Below are 18,411 nucleotides of genomic sequence, written 5' to 3'. Positions count from 1 at the left end.
CTAGAGTCGCCTCGATCGAAATACAAATTTATATATTTTCAATAATTTTTTACTAGTAGTTTACGAGTACATATAAGGTGTCGGACAAAACATATTGAACTCATTCATACTTCGATGTAATTATATTTTCCTAACGTGAAATGTCATTTCAAATATAAATTAAACACCCAGAACTTAAGACGAACTATTTATTTCTTGAATGCATAAAAAAACTCAACAAATAGTTTACTTCATAAAATTATATGCTTAAAAAACCAAACATATGCGATATTCAGAGCGACAAAACATATTGGAATAACAATAATCAACTAATATTTTATAGCATAACCATTATTTTTTATAACTTCACTACATCTTTTTGGCACGGAAGCTATTAGATTGTTGATAACGTCGAGTGAAATATCCAACCAGACTTGTTTGGCAGCTTCAAATAGCTTCTTTTTGTTCCCATTTACTCCTTGCCTGTCTATCCTTCTATTGAGTATCTCCCAAAGGTTCTCAATTGGATTGAGGTCCGGAGATTGTGCTGGCCACTCGAGCACTTTGATTTTTTCCGATGCGATCCAATTTGCTACCAACTTCGAGGTGTCCTTTGGGTCGTTATCGACCACGAAAGTGGCATATTCCACTCAGCATGGGGAAGCATCACTCTCTCTAGTATATTTTGGTATACAAACCTATCATTAATTCCATCTATTAAATGGAGAGGTCCAACACCAAATCCAGAAAAACAATCCCACACCATAATACCACCTCCGTCATGCTTAACGGTACCTTTGCAGTATCGAGGATCTAAACGTTAATATTTTGGTCGGCGAACTCTTCTCATTACGTCTGAGTATTTCAAGTTGAATTTTGATTCATCAGAAAAAAGTATAGTTCTCCATCGTTTCACTGACCAGTTAATGTGCTCTCGAGCGAATTTCAACCGCTTTAACCGATTTTTTGTGGAAATAAATGGCTTTTTTGCTGCTCTATAACTGTTCAGTCCACCTACACATGCTCTGCGTTGTACAGTTCGGCTGCTAACCTTTAAGTTCAGCTCTTTAACTATACTTGCTGCCGACTTCTCTGGATCTTTCTTCAATTCTATCAATATTTTTGAGTCTTCGTGCTGTGTAGTACCTTTGGTCGTCCTCCACGGTGAAGAGTTTCAACACTTCCAGTTTCTCGGAATTTTTTTATAATGAAACTAACTGTTGATTTTTTCATTGCGAACTTTTGAAAAATATCCTTTTGCGATAAACCGTGCTTGTAGTCGTTTATAATTAGTTTTTTCAATTGAACTGAATGGTTTTTCCCCGCCATTAGCACGTTTTTTTAATAACAGAAGTACAGAATTCTAGAATTTTCAATAGGAAACTACTATTGACTCTTATTCCAACGCTCACATTGACCACAACAAAAAAAAATATCTTGTACATAAGGCTTGTACAGTAGCAAAAAAATGACGGAATTTTGGTCGCCTACTTCGATAAACTGAGACGAGTCCAATATGTTTTGTCGCACTGGATATTGTAGGTATGTATATGTTTGCCTTTTTTCGCTATAATGTAATACAGTCTTATCTTAGAAAATATTTTTTATGTTTTCATATAACAACTGGTTGCTTTTCATTTCTGTGATATTTTTTCTTATTTAAAATAATATTTGCAAGAGTAAAAAGAAATAGCTTCACTAATAGGTATCAGTCCAATATGTTTTGTCCGACACTGTATGATACAGTCTGTCTAAAAGAAGCGTTATCGCCATAACTTTGAAACTACCACCTTGATCAAAAAGTTTCCGGAATATATTCAGAAAATTGAAAATACATGTTTATTCCTCAAAAGTGATATTATCGCTTTCAAAGTACTCCCCATCAACTCCAGCGCACTTATGCCAGCGTTTGAAACTTTTCTGGAATTCTATGTTTAGTATAGCCATCAGAGCTGCCTTCCATTACTACCTTTCGGCTGTTAAAACTCGTTCCTCTTTGTGGTTTTTTGACTCGATTAAACAAGAAAAAATAGCAGGGAGCCATATAAGATGAATTCGATGGCTATTGGATGGTATTCGTTTCTTTGTGAAAAATTCACGGATAATGAGGGCACTGTGCCACGATGCGTTACCAACTTAGCAGCAACACGACGCAAACCCAAATATCTAACACAACGTTCTAAATGGATCGATAAACAATGTTCAAGCCCTCTGTCAGATCTTTGATGGTTTATTTGTAGTTATTGATCAACTTTTCTTTCACTTTATAGATGTATTCATCAGTTTTTGTGTTCACGGCCTTGCCACTACGTTTGTCATCCTCGATGAACTTACGATATCTTCTGAATCGTTCATGCCACTCATAAACGGCAGTTTTCTGTAGAGTATCATTACCGACATAGCTTCTTAATGTTTGTACGATTTTCGCACCATTGAATCCATTTCTAACGCAAGATCTAATACAAATTCGTTGTTTCAAATTCAAACCCATTTTAAGAGGTGGATTTACCCAAGATATTTTAACTTTTACAAATGTCAAGCAATGCCGATACAATTTTGGTAAGAATGTTAATCACTCACACCTGGCGGTTGTTCCGGCAACTTTTTGATCAAGGTGGCATTTGAGCTATTCGATTCTAAGAAATGGTATTGTATGTGCCTTTAATATCTATTTATATTTACTATACGCAATAAATTCATTAAATTGTATTGCCACCATCACTAGCTATAATGTCTTTATATCTTCGACTCATAATTGTGTTAATTTCTGCGCAAATTGTGGAGATAATCGACTCCAAATCAGCCGAATTTGCCATCTTTATTTGTTTTACTTTGAGTTTTTGCTTAACTATTACCCAAATATTTTTAATAGAGTTGGCATCAGGCGACTGTGAAGGCAATCCAATATTTCAATCACATTTAGCTGTTTACAATCTATACTTCGGCTCCGATGCTTGGGGTCGTTATCTTTTTGTAAAAACCAAATTTGGCTGGTTCTTCCAAACAACTTCGTAGTTGATGACAATGATGCTTTTTATTAATTTCTATTCATTATAAATTTTCGGTAAACACAAGTGAACGGCCAAATCTTTTAATGTGTACGAAGGAAAACTGCTTCAAATCGTTTCAATCGCTTTCAATACGCGGAGCTCATTCAGTAAAAACAAAGTGTGCTTTCTCAATTACTCACAAGGCTAACAAATTGCACCACGCGTATTGTGAAGAGAATGCCCATATTTAAAAGCATGCAAATTTTTACAACCGATCTCTAAGTTTTTTTTTGCCGGTCACGCTTCTACTAATCAGACTGTACATTAAAATAGTCTTTCACAAATGGTCAGTAAAATAGGTGCCCCACGTTTATACGGAAAATGTAATTTTTTTAAATGAATAAACACAGATAAAAAAAGTAAATAATAATTCAACGATCTTTTAAAACTTAAACATAACATAACAAAAAACTAAAAAATTACATCTAACAACTGAAATCTCCAATCAAATAACAAAGACACTTTATATGTACTAATAATGTGGAAACTCTACTGATTACCGAAGAAAAGTATCCAGCAGATAATTTACATAACCCTTCTCAAGGTCTTTTAAACCTTCTTCCTTTGAAGGCTTTATTTTCCTGGAAGGCCCGAAAAAGTGCTTACCTGAATGCCTTAATACAAGTTTTTTAAAGCGATCGACACGTAGGTGCAGAATTTATAAAAGCAATTATTTGAATAATTTAATCTAAGTTTTGTAATAACATATAAGAGAGGAATAAGTAAAAGTAATTATGAGTAGCATATAAAAAATAAAATATATAAAGTAGAGAAGTCCCTTTGAAAGCGCTTCGAACTTATTCAATACTTGTGACTGGGACAGCTGAGGTACACAAACAGACAAGCAGTGGAGCGCGTAAAGGTCAAAATAAAGATTTCCATCACTCAAAAACATTTTTTTTGTTTGTTTAGTAAAAGGGTTATTCAAAAATAAAATTGGATGATTAATTTTGCACAAGTATTCACAGTAAAAATGTGATTAATTTCATTAAATAGTTATACTTATAATTCATATTTTTAAATAATGCAAAAATATTCACAAATATATATACTTTTTTTTGCTAATCTTTGTTTGTTTTCTTATAAACTTAAATCATAGAGTTATATAAGTCACATTCTATTATTTGAAATGCATTTCAATTCATTGACCCACACTTTCACATGTAAATATGCATTTTATGCATTTTCATACATAACTAATGCGCGTCTTTTCACCATTTCCCGCTCTTTTTTGTCCGTCCAATGCATTACACCCAATAAAAATTGCATTTGCTATAGTTTAGCGCACTCAGTTGTTCTCGAAATAAATTTCACATGAACTAATGAATTGCATTTTCCTCCTTTTACGCTTTTCTCTCTTTTCCTCCGACCGCATTTTGCATTCAAACAGAACTTTCGATCAACCTGCATCCACACAATACCAATATCAACAGCCCAAAACGAGCGGTCCCTTCGGCCTTGACCCCGATATTATTGCCGAAATCGAGAAGGGTTGGGTGCGTGTTGACCAAATGCAGCAAGTGGAGGTGCCGCGTGTCGATGTGTCACTCCTCTTCGAGCCGATCAAAGTCATACCGACACGCGACAATGTGCAGTACCCGAAGGAAAAATTCGAGCAACTCATTTCCCGTTCACACTATATACAACAACAGGCGGTGCACAATACACCGCCACCACCATCGGCGGCAGCGATGGCTGCTGTTAGTGGCGGTGTTGGGTCGCCCTACGTGAGCCCCCAACAACATATACACCATCAGCAGCAATTGAATACGGCCGTTTATGGTAGTGGGGCTGCCAATTATGGCAGCAACACGAATTTGCATCAGATGTCGAAGTAGGTAGTAGTCAATATATATTTTTTTTTTATTTAAATTTTTTTTTTATATCAGATTCATTTAATTATTATTATTTTTATTTTTCTAATTTTTATTTTTTTAGTATTATTGAATTTAATAAATTCTATTATATTTATGCTATATTTCATACTTTTCTATTATGTGTATTGTTATTGCTTTTTCTTGTATCTATTTTGGTTTAATTTTTTGTTTTGTTATTTTTTATTTTAATTTTAATTTATTTTATTCCCATAATACCATTATTCTTAATTAAATTTTATTTCAAGCTACTAATTTTTTTTTAATTAGATATTATATAATAATATTTAATTTATTTTTGATTCACTAAAATTTTTATTTTATGTAACTATATTTAATTTTTTAAAATTTAATTTTATTTTTTTTAGCTTTTTGTATTACAGTTTTTATAAATATTACTTTATTTTAATTTATTGTTCATTGTTTTTATTTATTTTTTCATTAAATTTTTTATTGTATATTATTTTTTTTATTATTATAATTTAACTTTATTTTTCTATTTTATTAAACCTTATTTTATTTTACTCTATTTATGTACGCTATTTTTTGTGTTTGCTCGTATTTATTTATTATTTTAAATTTTATTAAAATTATTTTATTAAAGTAATAATTATTTAATTCATTTATTTTATTTTGATTATTTTTATTTTTTATTTGTATTTTCTATTCTATTTCTTTATTTTTCTCTAATTTTTTTTTACTTATTTATTTATTTATATTTTTATTTTTTAATTTATTTTAAATTTTTTTTGTTTTAATTGTTTTTTGTATATTTTTATATATTATTAAATTTGTTTTATTTTTTGTAAATGTTTTTGTTTTTATTTTTATTTTTGTTTTTGTTTTTATTTTTTTTTCAATTGTTTACATTTTTTTATTTTTTTATTTTAATCAGTTGCAAAATTAAAATCTTATTAGTACGAACGCTAGCTACCAATGCTTTCGATTCGTTTATTTTAATTTTTACCTTATTTTGTAGCATATTTGTGTTTTCTTTTGCTTTGCGATATATGTTTCGGAAACTATTTTCTCATTCCCTACCATTTCTATTATATTTACAGTATTGTTGACGTTCTACCCAAACATGATCCTCAACTAATCAAAATGATTAAGGCTATCAGCAGCGTTGACACTTTAAAGGTGCGTGCTGCCATCAGCGAACTTGCCGAGATCATTGAATCACCCGAAAAACAGGCCGTACTGCGTGACTATGAGGAAATTTTCATACAAAATGTGCTCGCGCAGTTCAAAGTAAGCTTGAATACTTTTTCAAAATAAATTTTACCATTTGGTTTTTTATTTATTTTCATTTTTTCACCTACCCTCCCAACAGAATTTATCACAGGTGCCCATTTCCGAATCGTTGGTCGTCTATCAACCGCTACTCTCCATACTCTACTCATTTTTCCACTCAAAAACGTTGGGTAAAACGCTGAGCGTTGCCTGCATCAAAAATTTAATATCTGCGTTGTTAAATCTTATGGCCGATCAGAAGCTGAGCGCTGGCGATGACGGTCAATATACTAAAGTTATTAATGGTATTTGCTTGAAAGTGTTGGATAAGACGAATTTTACGAATTTAAATTGGTATGCGAAAGTGACAGACACAGTCAACGTAATGTGCTTCGAAAATATATGCAATAATTTATTTTAACTTTTTCAGCGCATTAATACGCCTTTTACGTGAAACCTGTCCGGTGGCTGGCTTGCCAAAATTCACCGATCTGTTGATGAAATGCATTTGGCGTAATGTTAAAATGTTACCCGAACGTACCAATGAACTGAATTATGATGCCGTCATATTGGAAGTGCACGAATTTATGTTGGCTTTACCAAGTAGCTGGTGGCAGACACGTCCATCCGACACGCCTTTGCGTACCGTCAAGACAATTATTCATAATATGGCTAAAGTAAAGGGCAATGCCATACTAAATCATCTCAATCAGATACCAACACATTCAGAATTGTACGCCTATTTGATAAAGATACTAAAGGTAAATTAATGAACAGTCAATAAAGAGTAAAATAAAATAAAAATGATGTCGAATTTTAATTCATTCAACCTTTTTTCTACCCAGAACTTGGCCAAGGAGGGTCACATACCGAGCGCCTCACCACAACGCTCCACCTCGGCTAAGGACGTGCATGGCAAACGCATTTCAAATCAAACGCACGAAACCATGTCTCAGATATTTAAATTAATCTCAGATAAGGAAACAAAGCAGCAAGGCCTGCTAAAACTCTATGAGTTTAAGGTATGTTTATGCGGAGCTAACAATCGCTAAATTTGTATCGTTGAGAGGCATTCATAGGCATGTACATGTAAGGCCATACAAGTAATTGCAGAATGCTATCATTTCTACATGTTATTTTTTACGCTGACTACTATTCGATGTTAATTTAATGCGATCTTTTTTTGTTTGCCGATACAGGTACAAAATCCCGATATTGATTTAACGACGTTCCTTAAAGGTGCCAGCCCCAGCTTTCAGAAATACATAGAAGACGGTTTGGCTGAAATTGAACGCGCTGTAGCCCAATCTGGTGGTGCGGGCGATGGTATGCAGTACACGCAAAATGGTGACAATCGCATAGGTGAGTAAATATTTGGGAACGAAACATTTTTTTACATGAATTTTTCACACATTAATATGCAACTAAAAAGCACAGGTAATGCGAACGCCATGAGTTTGGGTGTCACTGCCATTCGGTAGGGCCCAGGTACGAAACCCTGGAAAATATTAAAGTGTATTTTCACTGTGAAAAAGTTTCTCTCTCCATGCGGAGGCGGCAAAAAAATTGTATGTAGGTAACTCCATTTGTGGAACAACATCAAGACGCCCATCACACATTGGTGGAGGAGTGCGGCCAAATATCTAAAAATAAATGTACACCCCAATTATATATATATACGATATACGTGTTTAACTTTTAGTTTGCCACATTCATTTTTGGTAGTCTTTAATTTATTTTGACTCCTTACGGTGGAAAACAGATGTAGACAAAATTTGGAACCAACTTTTTGTATGACAGGATCAAGCAAATCGCATTCTTTCAATCTAGATTGTGAAAAGTTAAAGTCGCGCAACAGGTTTGTTCCTAAATATTTTCAAAAATTTGATACTTACCTTTACAAAAGGGACTGTGTTTCCACTATGGTTGGTTCTACGTTACCGAAACGTTTTATATTTATCACCACAAAGGACTGACAATTGAACAGCCTTGCACAAAAATTTATAAAATTTATTTTATTTTTATTTTTTAAAAGCTTAAATAACAATAGAATTGCTAAATAAACAAAAAGATAACGCAGCGCTAGCAACGGAGGCTTTCAGCTATTTATAAAATTATACATGATGTTACAACTCTAACAACAAAAAAGATTGATTTACTATTTTCCATATTTTCATAATTTAAACAATAGTTTAATCAGGCTTGGGGCAAACATGCAATAACAAAAAGAGCTTCTTTAATGGCAGAAATACATTCTGAGGTTTGCAATTGTCTGCCAAGGGCTATCGCTATTAGAAAAGAAACAAATGTCTATCATTTTGCTGTTTCATGCACGGATATTCGAGGCACCAAGCATTTATACCATGCCCTTGTGAGGCTTTGCTTGGGATGGTGACGCTATGTCATTAATTAAATTTACTTGTTCTTGCCCATTTTGATATGATGAGCGCCTTTGGAACAAAGTCAATTAAATAGTCATTATTCAATTGCTATTTATTGCTTTTACGTCGTATCGAGGGCGCATAGTGCTACTTTTTTTCTATTCGTGTCTTTGATTTCATGCTAAAAGTCATCGAGAGAACTCGATTCCGTTTCTTAACTTCTTTCGTAGTTTCGGGTTGTTGTTGTTGTAGCAGTATAAACATTCCCTACATACATACGCGGAATGTTATTGAGGTGACAGTCCTTGGCCGGATATAAATCGGCCGTCCATTCTGGATCAGACGCTGCCGTTTCTGCAGCGGATGGTATTTTATTTCCCACCTACCCTGTATATCTGCTTGGCTTTCCTCAATCCGCCATACGGGACGCGTCCGATGGGAGATCGGCAACTCCACAGACCGTTATTCAGTTAAATAGCAAAAACATTTTTTTTTAATTCTTAAAATGCACCTCAAATATTTCAAAAAGGTTTTTCATAAGGTTTTTTTTTCTTTTTTAAAAAATAGTATTTCAAAAAGGCAAAAAACAGAATTAATATTTTAGTCTAAAATGCGCTTAGTTAAGAGTACTGTAAAATATTAAAAGTATGTAAATTTTGTCTGCATAGTTAAGGGTCTAGTGCTTTAAAAAGAGATTTAATTTTAATAATTCATAAATGTAAAATATTTGGCTTAACCCTCTATCCAGCAGACTATAAATAATCGTCGAAAAATCATGTAAAATTCATATAACGGACATTTTTATTCACTTTTACTGTACCAAAAAGTGCACAAAAAGTATCACATGTGTATATGAAAAATTAGCCGTAATGCGGATAACTGTCTGTAGACGGTCAATAAAAACTGCACAAAAATCACTTTTATTTTTTCAGTTTCACTATAACTAATACATAGTTGCATTGAAAAATATACAGAAAATCATACCTGTTTTGAATTTTTGAAGAAATTTCTGCAATGTTTGGTCAGTTTTTCACAAAAGCAAAGATGAAATTTTTCAACTGTAATTTTTTCGACTGACGATGGTTCCGTCATAGTCGTTTCAAGGCAGCCATGCCGGCTCACACGAAAAAGAAAATTGCATATAAAACCCAGGGGGTTTTATGATGACTGTCTGTAGACAGTCTTACTGGATAGAGGGTTAAGTCTGAGTGACGTACTAAAGAACATTTTTATGTTCATTTCATATTTTTAATAAAATTAACAAAAACAAAACTCTACACACACCCAGCAAATACACAATAATAAGATTTTTTTTTCAACATTTTTTCATATGCTTCATACAATTACAAAAAACACCACGCAATCAATAAAAAAAAAACAACTCACGCCACTTAAAATTATGAAAAACGTTGCCTTTTCCACCCACAAATCGTCATCGCTGGCCACACCATGATGATTCTACAACAACAACAATAACACCACTACACACCCGTACACCACCACAACACTGTCTCTAAATTGTGTTCCATTGCGTAGCTTCATCTCGATTTTCCTATCTGACAGATGCCAATTTCCAACATCAAACCACTTCTGCAAGCAGTAGTGGCGGCAGCGCTGGCGGTGTTAAGACAGCGGATCCGGACTTTTGGATGGATCGCCTAAATCATCTCATTTCAAAAGCTAACCTTAGTCGCAACGCTGACGGCATGAGTTCCACGCACACAATGCTCATGGACAATAAGGTAGCGGATGAAAATCTGAGTTTGAACACGATGAATGCGCAACAGAAGATGTCGTCGCTAATACGAAGAGATGCGAGTGTAAGGATGCAAATTTGTAATTTATTTGCATGAATGAAAATTGAAAATTCACATTTTTTTCCTTTTGTCTGCTTTTAGAAACCTGAATTGTCGCCGAATCGCCTGCAGCACTTACAAGCCAAGTTAGCGGCGTTCAAGAAAGAGAATCACGCTTAGAGGGGAGAATAATTTTTGGGGGAATTACTTATAGGCAGGCATTCGTTAGCTTCGTAAGCGCTAATGAGCGACGTAGCGCTGCATTAACGGTGACGAAAAAAAAATATTTTCTCTGTATGTGAATGGAAATATTAAAATAAGAAACAATAACAACAAACAAAATGAAGAGAGAAAATCCATTGTAGTACTGCAGAGCCTAAGAGCAAACGCTGAAAGTAGTATGGAAAGCGCGATAGATGTGAAGCATAGAGAAGAAGATGAGAATCACGTATATACACATAAATGAAGTAAACAAGCAAACCACAACAACTACAATAAGCGAATATATATTATATATCAAAAGTCAAAAAATTGTAATTTGCATGGAATAAATCGGCAGTGACAACTACAACAGGAAAAGACTGCAAAACAGGAAACCGTTTACGCAAATGAAAATCACAAGCGAGCTTGAACTAGAGCGATAGGAGCAAGCATTAAAATTCAATGAAAGAGAATTATCAGTACGTGGCGGTAGTGTAACCACAAAGCGTAAATGGATGATGAGCTAGCAGTGGAAAGGAAAGATACAGGCCGCAGCAGAAGAACTAATATTATATACTACTACTAATGCATTACTCTTAATCACTACTACAATTATTACACACCTACACACCCACACACAAGTACATAAATACATATATACACACACCCATACACTGGTATTTATGCTTAATATAAATTTTACTATATATTCTTAAATTATTACCAAAACTCAAATTAAAAAAAGAAACCACAAAACAAAGGAAATCGAAAATGGGAATTTAATTGAAGTTGAAATTGAGTAATAAAGGCATATGAATGAAAATGAGTGATTGCACATGTCTGTTGGAAATAGGCGACAGTGAGCATAATATTAGTTTAATAACAATATTTACTGAAACTAAAATTAATTTAAAACTGAAATTTAAAGTAAACAAATATATAAAAAAAAAAAAACAGAATTAAAAGAAAACGAGTGATGTCTGTACTACATATTAACGGCGACAAATGGCGGCGCAAATTATTGAGATTTTATTAAATAAATAATTTACTTAATTTTAGGCAACATGTGCATGGTTGAAAAGCAAATAAACACACCACAATAAATACATGAGCAAAGTAATACAAATATATAGGTACTCGATGAGAAGAGAAGCAGTGCATGCATACGACTGGTAGCGAAGAGTGAATGCAGACAGTTGAGCGACAGCCGCTGATTGCTGCATTTAAGCATGGTTGAGGAGACGAACAGTTTTTATTGAATTAAGTAGTTAAGTTACTGTGTGTTAAAGATATAAATATGTTTTTATTATTAATTTAATCACGTATCTCCTGAAATTTTAGTAATATTGAAATTATCCTAGTTATTTAACTGCAAGCTGTAATTGATACTACGTAACTATTTTTTAGGCAAACATTTTCAAATACTTTTACAAGGCATACTGACAGTTTATCTTCATAAGTTATTAATCCAACTTTGACGTATTCCCAGTGAATAAATTACCAAGTCTATAAATTACCATACAACACTAAAACAAAAGGGGTAAAGACGAAGTAGGAAATTTTGCTTTTGTGCGGTATAGTAACTTATGGAAATGATTTATTCATAAGAAATTCGCGATAAGACCGAATAAAGCAACATTTTTTTTGTCATTTAGCGCCCAAGATGTGAAAGTTTTTTAATTTGTATTACGTGACGTTTAAATTCAGTAAAATTTAAGTATCTTCAGTAACATTTTTGATCGAGCAAGTCGAGTTTGTTTGGGTTTTTAAATTTGCATCCAGGGGTTATGAGTATTTTGACCGCAATTTTGAAATGCTGAAGAGCTAGAAAGAGATGCAATGTCTGGCGCAAAGTACTTTTTCTGGTTACTAGGCTGCAAATATCTTCAGCATTTTTGCAACAAGAAAAGGCGCAGCGTATGAAATTGATATATATATATGAAGTTAAAGTTATGTTGCGAAAAAATAAAATTGTGCTATTAATTATTCATAAACAAAATTATGATTTTATAAACAAAGTAATAGGCTATTAAGTTCAGAAAAGCCTTCAGAAAATATTTAAATGCCTAAGAAGGGTTAAAGCTTGATACATACTATATCAACTAGATCAGCTGCACCTAAAGGAGGGTGAATTGTCTTTTAAAGACAAATAAAAATGCGTTATTTGGAATAGTTTAGTAAGGACGTATTCACACTCAGAGTTGCGTGTTAGTTAAATCCCATTGTGCGGTTACTTTCAATGCAAGAAAGGCACATATTTCGGGTGGTTAGTGATCGCCTACATAAACAACTAAGGCCCAAGTTCGAAATTGTGCATGAAAACAGGCATCCTCCAGAAAGCATTTGATCGGCTATGTAAACGCACCTTAAGCGACTTATTTAAATAGAAAAAAATACACTGTTACTTCTGCGTGCAAAAAATGGCTCTATTATAAAAAACTCGAACCAAATTGTGGCATAAATATGGAATGTGAATAAATATAATATGTTAATTGATGCAGTGTTCATAAATGTGCATATACATAAAGCCACGAACTAATCAAATTACGTCGAGTGTTTCCTTTCAACTGCAAAAGGGGAAAACCATGACAGTCGGTTCTGTGGTAACGTAACAACACGGATTTATATCCGGCTCCAGCAGCATTACCCAAACATTCATGAAAAGTATTTATGCTGTAACAACAACAACAAAACATATATAAAAAATTCCCAATGAGGCGATTTTTTAACGGTTGGAGTTCTTTTGGGCAATACCTGTCATAGCCATCGATCGCTTAGATAAAAACCCAAGGACAAGGCGAAAGTGCACATACACTTGCGAAAGAAATAACGACGACCAAAGACCTCGAAAGTCGGGTATACGTTAACGGAACGTCCCAGATGAAGCGCTGACATTTCAAAAAGCAACAATTGTCTATGATAACTCAACTACATCGGCATATCTTTTGAGACACAAAAAATGTATTATGCGCATTGACTAAGCTTTACTTTTAGCAGTTCAGTCAATTCATAACACGGCACTTTGGATCTATTAAAAATGTTTTTTTTTTTTTTTAAATCACAGGTCACTCGTTACCGTGTAAGTTCGGATTTTTTAAGTTGTATGCGAGAATTGGCGAGAAAGGCGTAAATAAATATACGAGTGCATAAATATCGATTTGAGAGGAAAGGCCAGTCAGGATTTTTGGTTTGTTACTGAAATACGATTTTTCAAATTGGTACTAAAATGTTCATCCCAACTGCATTGAAATTCATTCGAAAGCGAATTATAGACTATTCCATTACCTGTCTATACTTTAATTAAAGAGTAAATTGATTATGGGCACTAATAGCTAATATTTACGCCTCAATTTGAGATGAACTACTGATTTTAGAGAAATTTTACGTTGAAAAGAAATTTCATATTCTTAATTAAAATTGAAGAATTCACGCTTTGGGTGCCAAAATAAGTGTGAAACGTTATAAAAAATTAAAAAAATCAAATAAAACTGATAAGAATAAAACTAAATTCAAACTCAATATTTTTTTTTAGTTCCACACTAATTTCTACATTCGGCATAGCAAAAAGTTCTATGTGCTTTGAAAATGTATGCCAACATGACGCTTATCGGCTTTGTGACACGCCTACTAAAGCGACTACAAAAACAAGATTCGAATAGCTAGAATCAGCTTTTAGATTTAGAGTTTTAAATTCAATTATGTAAAGTAAAAAAGTGAACAAAACGTTATTTGTTTTTTTTTTTTTAATTATTATGTTTAGTCTGCGGCAAAAATGCAAACAGCCCTAAATACTAAAAAAATAAAGAAACACAAACAAATTTAAACAATTGTAACACTGCACGGCTACTTGTAAGCAAACTCTATGCATACTAATAAAAATTATTTAACACTTCACTCGATGCGTAAGATGCGCAGAAAACAAAATTGAAATTTAAAAAATAAAAAAATGACTCCAAAAAGCCAAGAAAAAATCAACTACAAACAAAAAAATTTCGTTCGGAAAAATACTCTTCGCTCGCTAGGAAAACAGCATAAGCTTAATAAAAACTAGTATTATACTTTTATGTTAAATTTAATCTAAATTCAAAAGATAAGCAAAAAAACAAAAGAATTAAATAAAAAATGATCCGCCGTCGCTTGTAGTACCAGAAAATATTTTATTTACTTATATGCTTTTTTGCCCTTAAATAGTTAGCAATTTTCATTCTAAATATGTTATGCTATTAAATATGTTATACAATATGTTGTGCGGTGGCAAAGAAGCGAGTATTTTTATTACCTACTTTTTATATAAATTATTAACTGTTAAGCAGCTTATCAAATCCTAAGTTTCTATTTTAAATATTTTTGTTACGTTAACATTAAATTAATTAATAAATTCATTAAAATACCTATAAACAAATTCAAAAACATGTTCTAGTAAGATATAATACACATTCATATGTTACATGCACACACAACCCATGCATAAGCACACACATACATACATATAAACTGTTAATAGAAACAAGCGCGTAGTTGCCTTCATTTAATGTTACTAAAAATTTGAAGCTTTTTTATTTTTCTAAACTTTGTTGAACTCTCTTTGTTGAACTTCTCTTTGTTTCGCCTTGAAGTTTGCAGTCAGTCCTTCTTTTGCTGCTGTGTGAGCACTCGAAACGCCCTATAAGTATCGTTTTTAAATATTTATTGTAAATTTGCAAGCCTCTGTAGCTAACATTTATACAAAATAGTCGGTAAGTCTTGGTTTTTTTAAATATGTTACTTCATTAAAATTTTTGTTTTTTATTAAACTGTCACTACCTTGCGTTTCCATATCGTTACTAAGTTCTTTTTCATAATAATTTTTAAAGTTTTTTTTTCATTCGCTATTCATTAAAACCATTTTTAAAGTACTTTTATGTTCTAAGTTAACCCGCTTGGGTGAATATTTTTTTATATGCTTGAATAAAAGTTTATTTCTAATTTCCTAACAATGCAAAAGTATAAAAATAAAAGCAGTCACATGTTTTAAATAACGAAAATTTGTTGTTTTATTTTCATGAATAAAAAAATTTGAGGTAAGAAACATACACACAAGTCTCTAACCAGTCTCATTTCAGATGCCTTTAATTTTGACTTTTTTGTAATTTGATTTCAAACAGAAAATAATAATAATAACCATAATTGGCGCTTACATTCTTTGTTGGGTGTTTGGCTGAGCGCTCTTCCTCCAATTTTTCCGTAAATGGAGGCACCTACGGTTTTGTGACGGCTCCAAATGGTAGATGATTTTTATGAGGAATTTTTTTCATGGCAGCAATACTGCACCAATGCTGGTAACTCTGTCTTCACTGACGGCTCCAAGATGAAATCGGAAGTCGGAGCAGGGGTTGGGATTGTTCGAGCTTCAATCATAACCGCAGTGTTGCATGATTTGTGAAAGTATCACGTTCGATGTAAAATTCTCGCAACATTATGAAAAGCATTACGTTCGAAGTGTCAAAAATTCGGCAAATGTTGCGCGCGAATACAAATAAATCGGCATCAAAAATTTCTTGTTTGCCGAACATCAGAAAAGTATCAGTTGAGTAATTGCAACAGTCATCAGTGCAGCAGTATTGCCGCTTCTATTACGTGCCTCGAACAAGCCCTCTGTCTTCACTGACAGCTCCAAGATGAAATCGGAAGTCGGAGCAGGGACTTCCTCTAAATCAGCCAAATTATCTACATATCTCCTTTGAACTGCCGAATAATTCTAGGGCTTTTCAGGCAGAAGTCTTTGCGATCCTGTAGGTATGCAAAATGCTAAGGGAACGTGGGATCGACATTTTTTCAGATAGTCAAGTTGCGGTCAAGGCTCTGATAACGCCATGATGCCGATCCAAACTAGTCAACCTGTAAGGAGAACAAATCTTTTGGGTGTGCATGTAAAATTTCTCTGAGCTGGATTCCAGAACATTGGAACATAAACGGAAATGAAATTGCTGATGAGCTCACGAGGAAAGGGACTGAAGTGGTTTCAGAGACCTTCTGTCCGGTCTTCGGCATCCCCCTGACTGTTGTTAAATGGGAACTGTTGAACTTATTTGTCGGGAAAGCGCTCCATTTCTTCATATGCTTTAATATTTTGAGACCCCTTGGCCCCAATACAATAAATGGAGGACTTAGAGAATCTCAGGCACTCGCAGCTGTGTTTACCGGTAATTGGACGATCGGCACATACGCGGAAAAGCTAGGTTTACCATTTAAACTCCATTGTAGAAATTGTGGAGACCTTTCAGAGAATAATACTGTAGATTGACTTCCTCTGTAAATGTCCGCGATTGGCAGCTAGATGATAAGTTATTGGGCGCTCCTTTCTTCGCACATTTGTTGATATACCATTTCTAAATTTTTGCGCGCACTCTCACGAATAATAAAAAGTTGAACGAATAGGGATTATAAAGCTCATACAGCTCATCGTTCCATCGCCTGCGATATTCGCCGTTGCCAACGTGTAAAGGTTCAAAAATGTTGCTCAGAATCTTTCCCTCAAACACTCCAATCGTCGCTTCAACGGATGTTGTCATCGTCCAAGCTTCTGCGCCGTACGTTAGGACGGGCATGATTTGAGCCTTGTTGAGTGTTAGTTTTGTTCGCCGAGAGAGGACTTTACTGCTCAGTTGCCTACTTAGTCCAAAGTAGCACTTGTTGGAAAGAGAGATTCTACGTTGGATTTCAAGGTTGAAATTTTTATCGGTGCTAATGCTGGTTCCTAAATAAACGAAGTCTTTTACAACCTCGAAATTATAACAGTCAACAGTGACGTGGGTGCTGATACGCGAGTGCGCCAACTATTTGTTTAATAACAAGAGGTACTTCGTTTTGTCCTTTTTCACCACCAAACCCATTCGTTTTGCCTCTTTATCCAGTTTGGGGAAGGCAGAGCTAACAGCGCGGATGTTAAGGCCGATGATATCGATATCATCGGCATACGCCAACAATTGTACGTTCTTATAAAATGTTGTACCTGAGCGATTAAGTTCTGCGGCTCGTACGATGCTCTCCAACATCAGGTTAAAGAAGTCACACGACAGCGAGTCACCCTGTCTGAAACCTCGTTTGGTATCAAACGACTCCGAGAGGTCCTTCCCAATTCTGACGGCGCTGCTGGTGTTGAACAACGTCATCTTGCACTGCTTTTAGGCCAAAAACTTCAAATAAACAAGAGATTGAAAATCCTGTAGAGTTAATGAAGACCAGGTCAGACATTGCGTTCGGTTTCCATAAAAGAAATAGAGAAGAAGTCTTTAGGCACACCAATGAAGCATGGCACTCAGTGAAAGAGGGGTGGTCATACCTATCACAAAAGTAATTATTCCGTAAATTAAGCCATTCACTTCATAATTTATAGGTCTGGAATGACCAAAAAAAAAATAATGCTTGATAAAAAGCGGCTTGAAACTTAAAATTGAGTAAAGGCACGAGTGGACTGGACCACCACAAGCAAGAATAATTTTCTCCAATGGAAGAGAAAATATAATATATAGTCTGGTTAGAATAAAGGAATCTGTGGAGGATGTTAATCCGGATTACCGCGTTAGTTAATCTGATTAAAATTGTGGTGTGACACACGGTTGTTAAGCGGATTAGTGAACAGCTGATTTGCTTATTGGATACTTTTGTCAGTAAAAGATGGACCGCAGGCCACAAATACGGTTATTAGCTGCCCTGATACTAAGAAATAATTATTTATTTAAAAAAATTTTGAATTGCAATTTCTCAAACTACTCCGAAATATTAAAACAATTAATGTAATTTCGAACGTGTTAGTGCAAACTAGCATTTCATCCAGTCTTTCTTGTTCTTACTTTTAAAAGTTTCATTATTTTTCATTCACATAGATATTAACTGTCGTTTTCCGGCAGTGTTGCCA

The 18,411-nt window shown here is 34.0% G+C and overlaps 1 protein-coding gene across 5 annotated transcripts in view; it reads left to right on the top strand.

Moving 5' to 3' along the window:
* LOC129246498 (protein mini spindles) overlaps window positions 1-11,485 on the top strand; it is a 46,015-nt gene extending 34,530 nt beyond the window's left edge. For 2 of the 5 annotated variants that reach the window (XM_054885383.1, XM_054885370.1), the window contains 8 exons: window positions 4,420-4,863; window positions 5,965-6,154; window positions 6,237-6,490; window positions 6,567-6,897; window positions 6,982-7,158; window positions 7,336-7,498; window positions 10,054-10,337; window positions 10,416-11,485. In XM_054885383.1, the coding sequence (XP_054741358.1) occupies window positions 4,420-4,863; window positions 5,965-6,154; window positions 6,237-6,490; window positions 6,567-6,897; window positions 6,982-7,158; window positions 7,336-7,498; window positions 10,054-10,337; window positions 10,416-10,493 (1,921 nt within the window). In that variant the 3' untranslated portion in view covers window positions 10,494-11,485. The remainder of the gene's footprint in view (window positions 1-4,419; window positions 4,864-5,964; window positions 6,155-6,236; window positions 6,491-6,566; window positions 6,898-6,981; window positions 7,159-7,335; window positions 7,499-10,053; window positions 10,338-10,415) is intronic. The other 3 variants (XM_054885385.1, XM_054885384.1, XM_054885380.1) reach the window with 2 other exon arrangements.
* Window positions 11,486-18,411: the final 6,926 nt, after the last annotated feature.

The sequence above is a fragment of the Anastrepha obliqua genome, chromosome 1 (assembly GCF_027943255.1).
Source record: "Anastrepha obliqua isolate idAnaObli1 chromosome 1, idAnaObli1_1.0, whole genome shotgun sequence".
Lineage (NCBI taxonomy): Eukaryota > Metazoa > Arthropoda > Insecta > Diptera > Tephritidae > Anastrepha > Anastrepha obliqua.
Note: the sequence above shows the minus strand (reverse complement) of the source record. Positions and strands in the feature narration are given on the sequence as shown.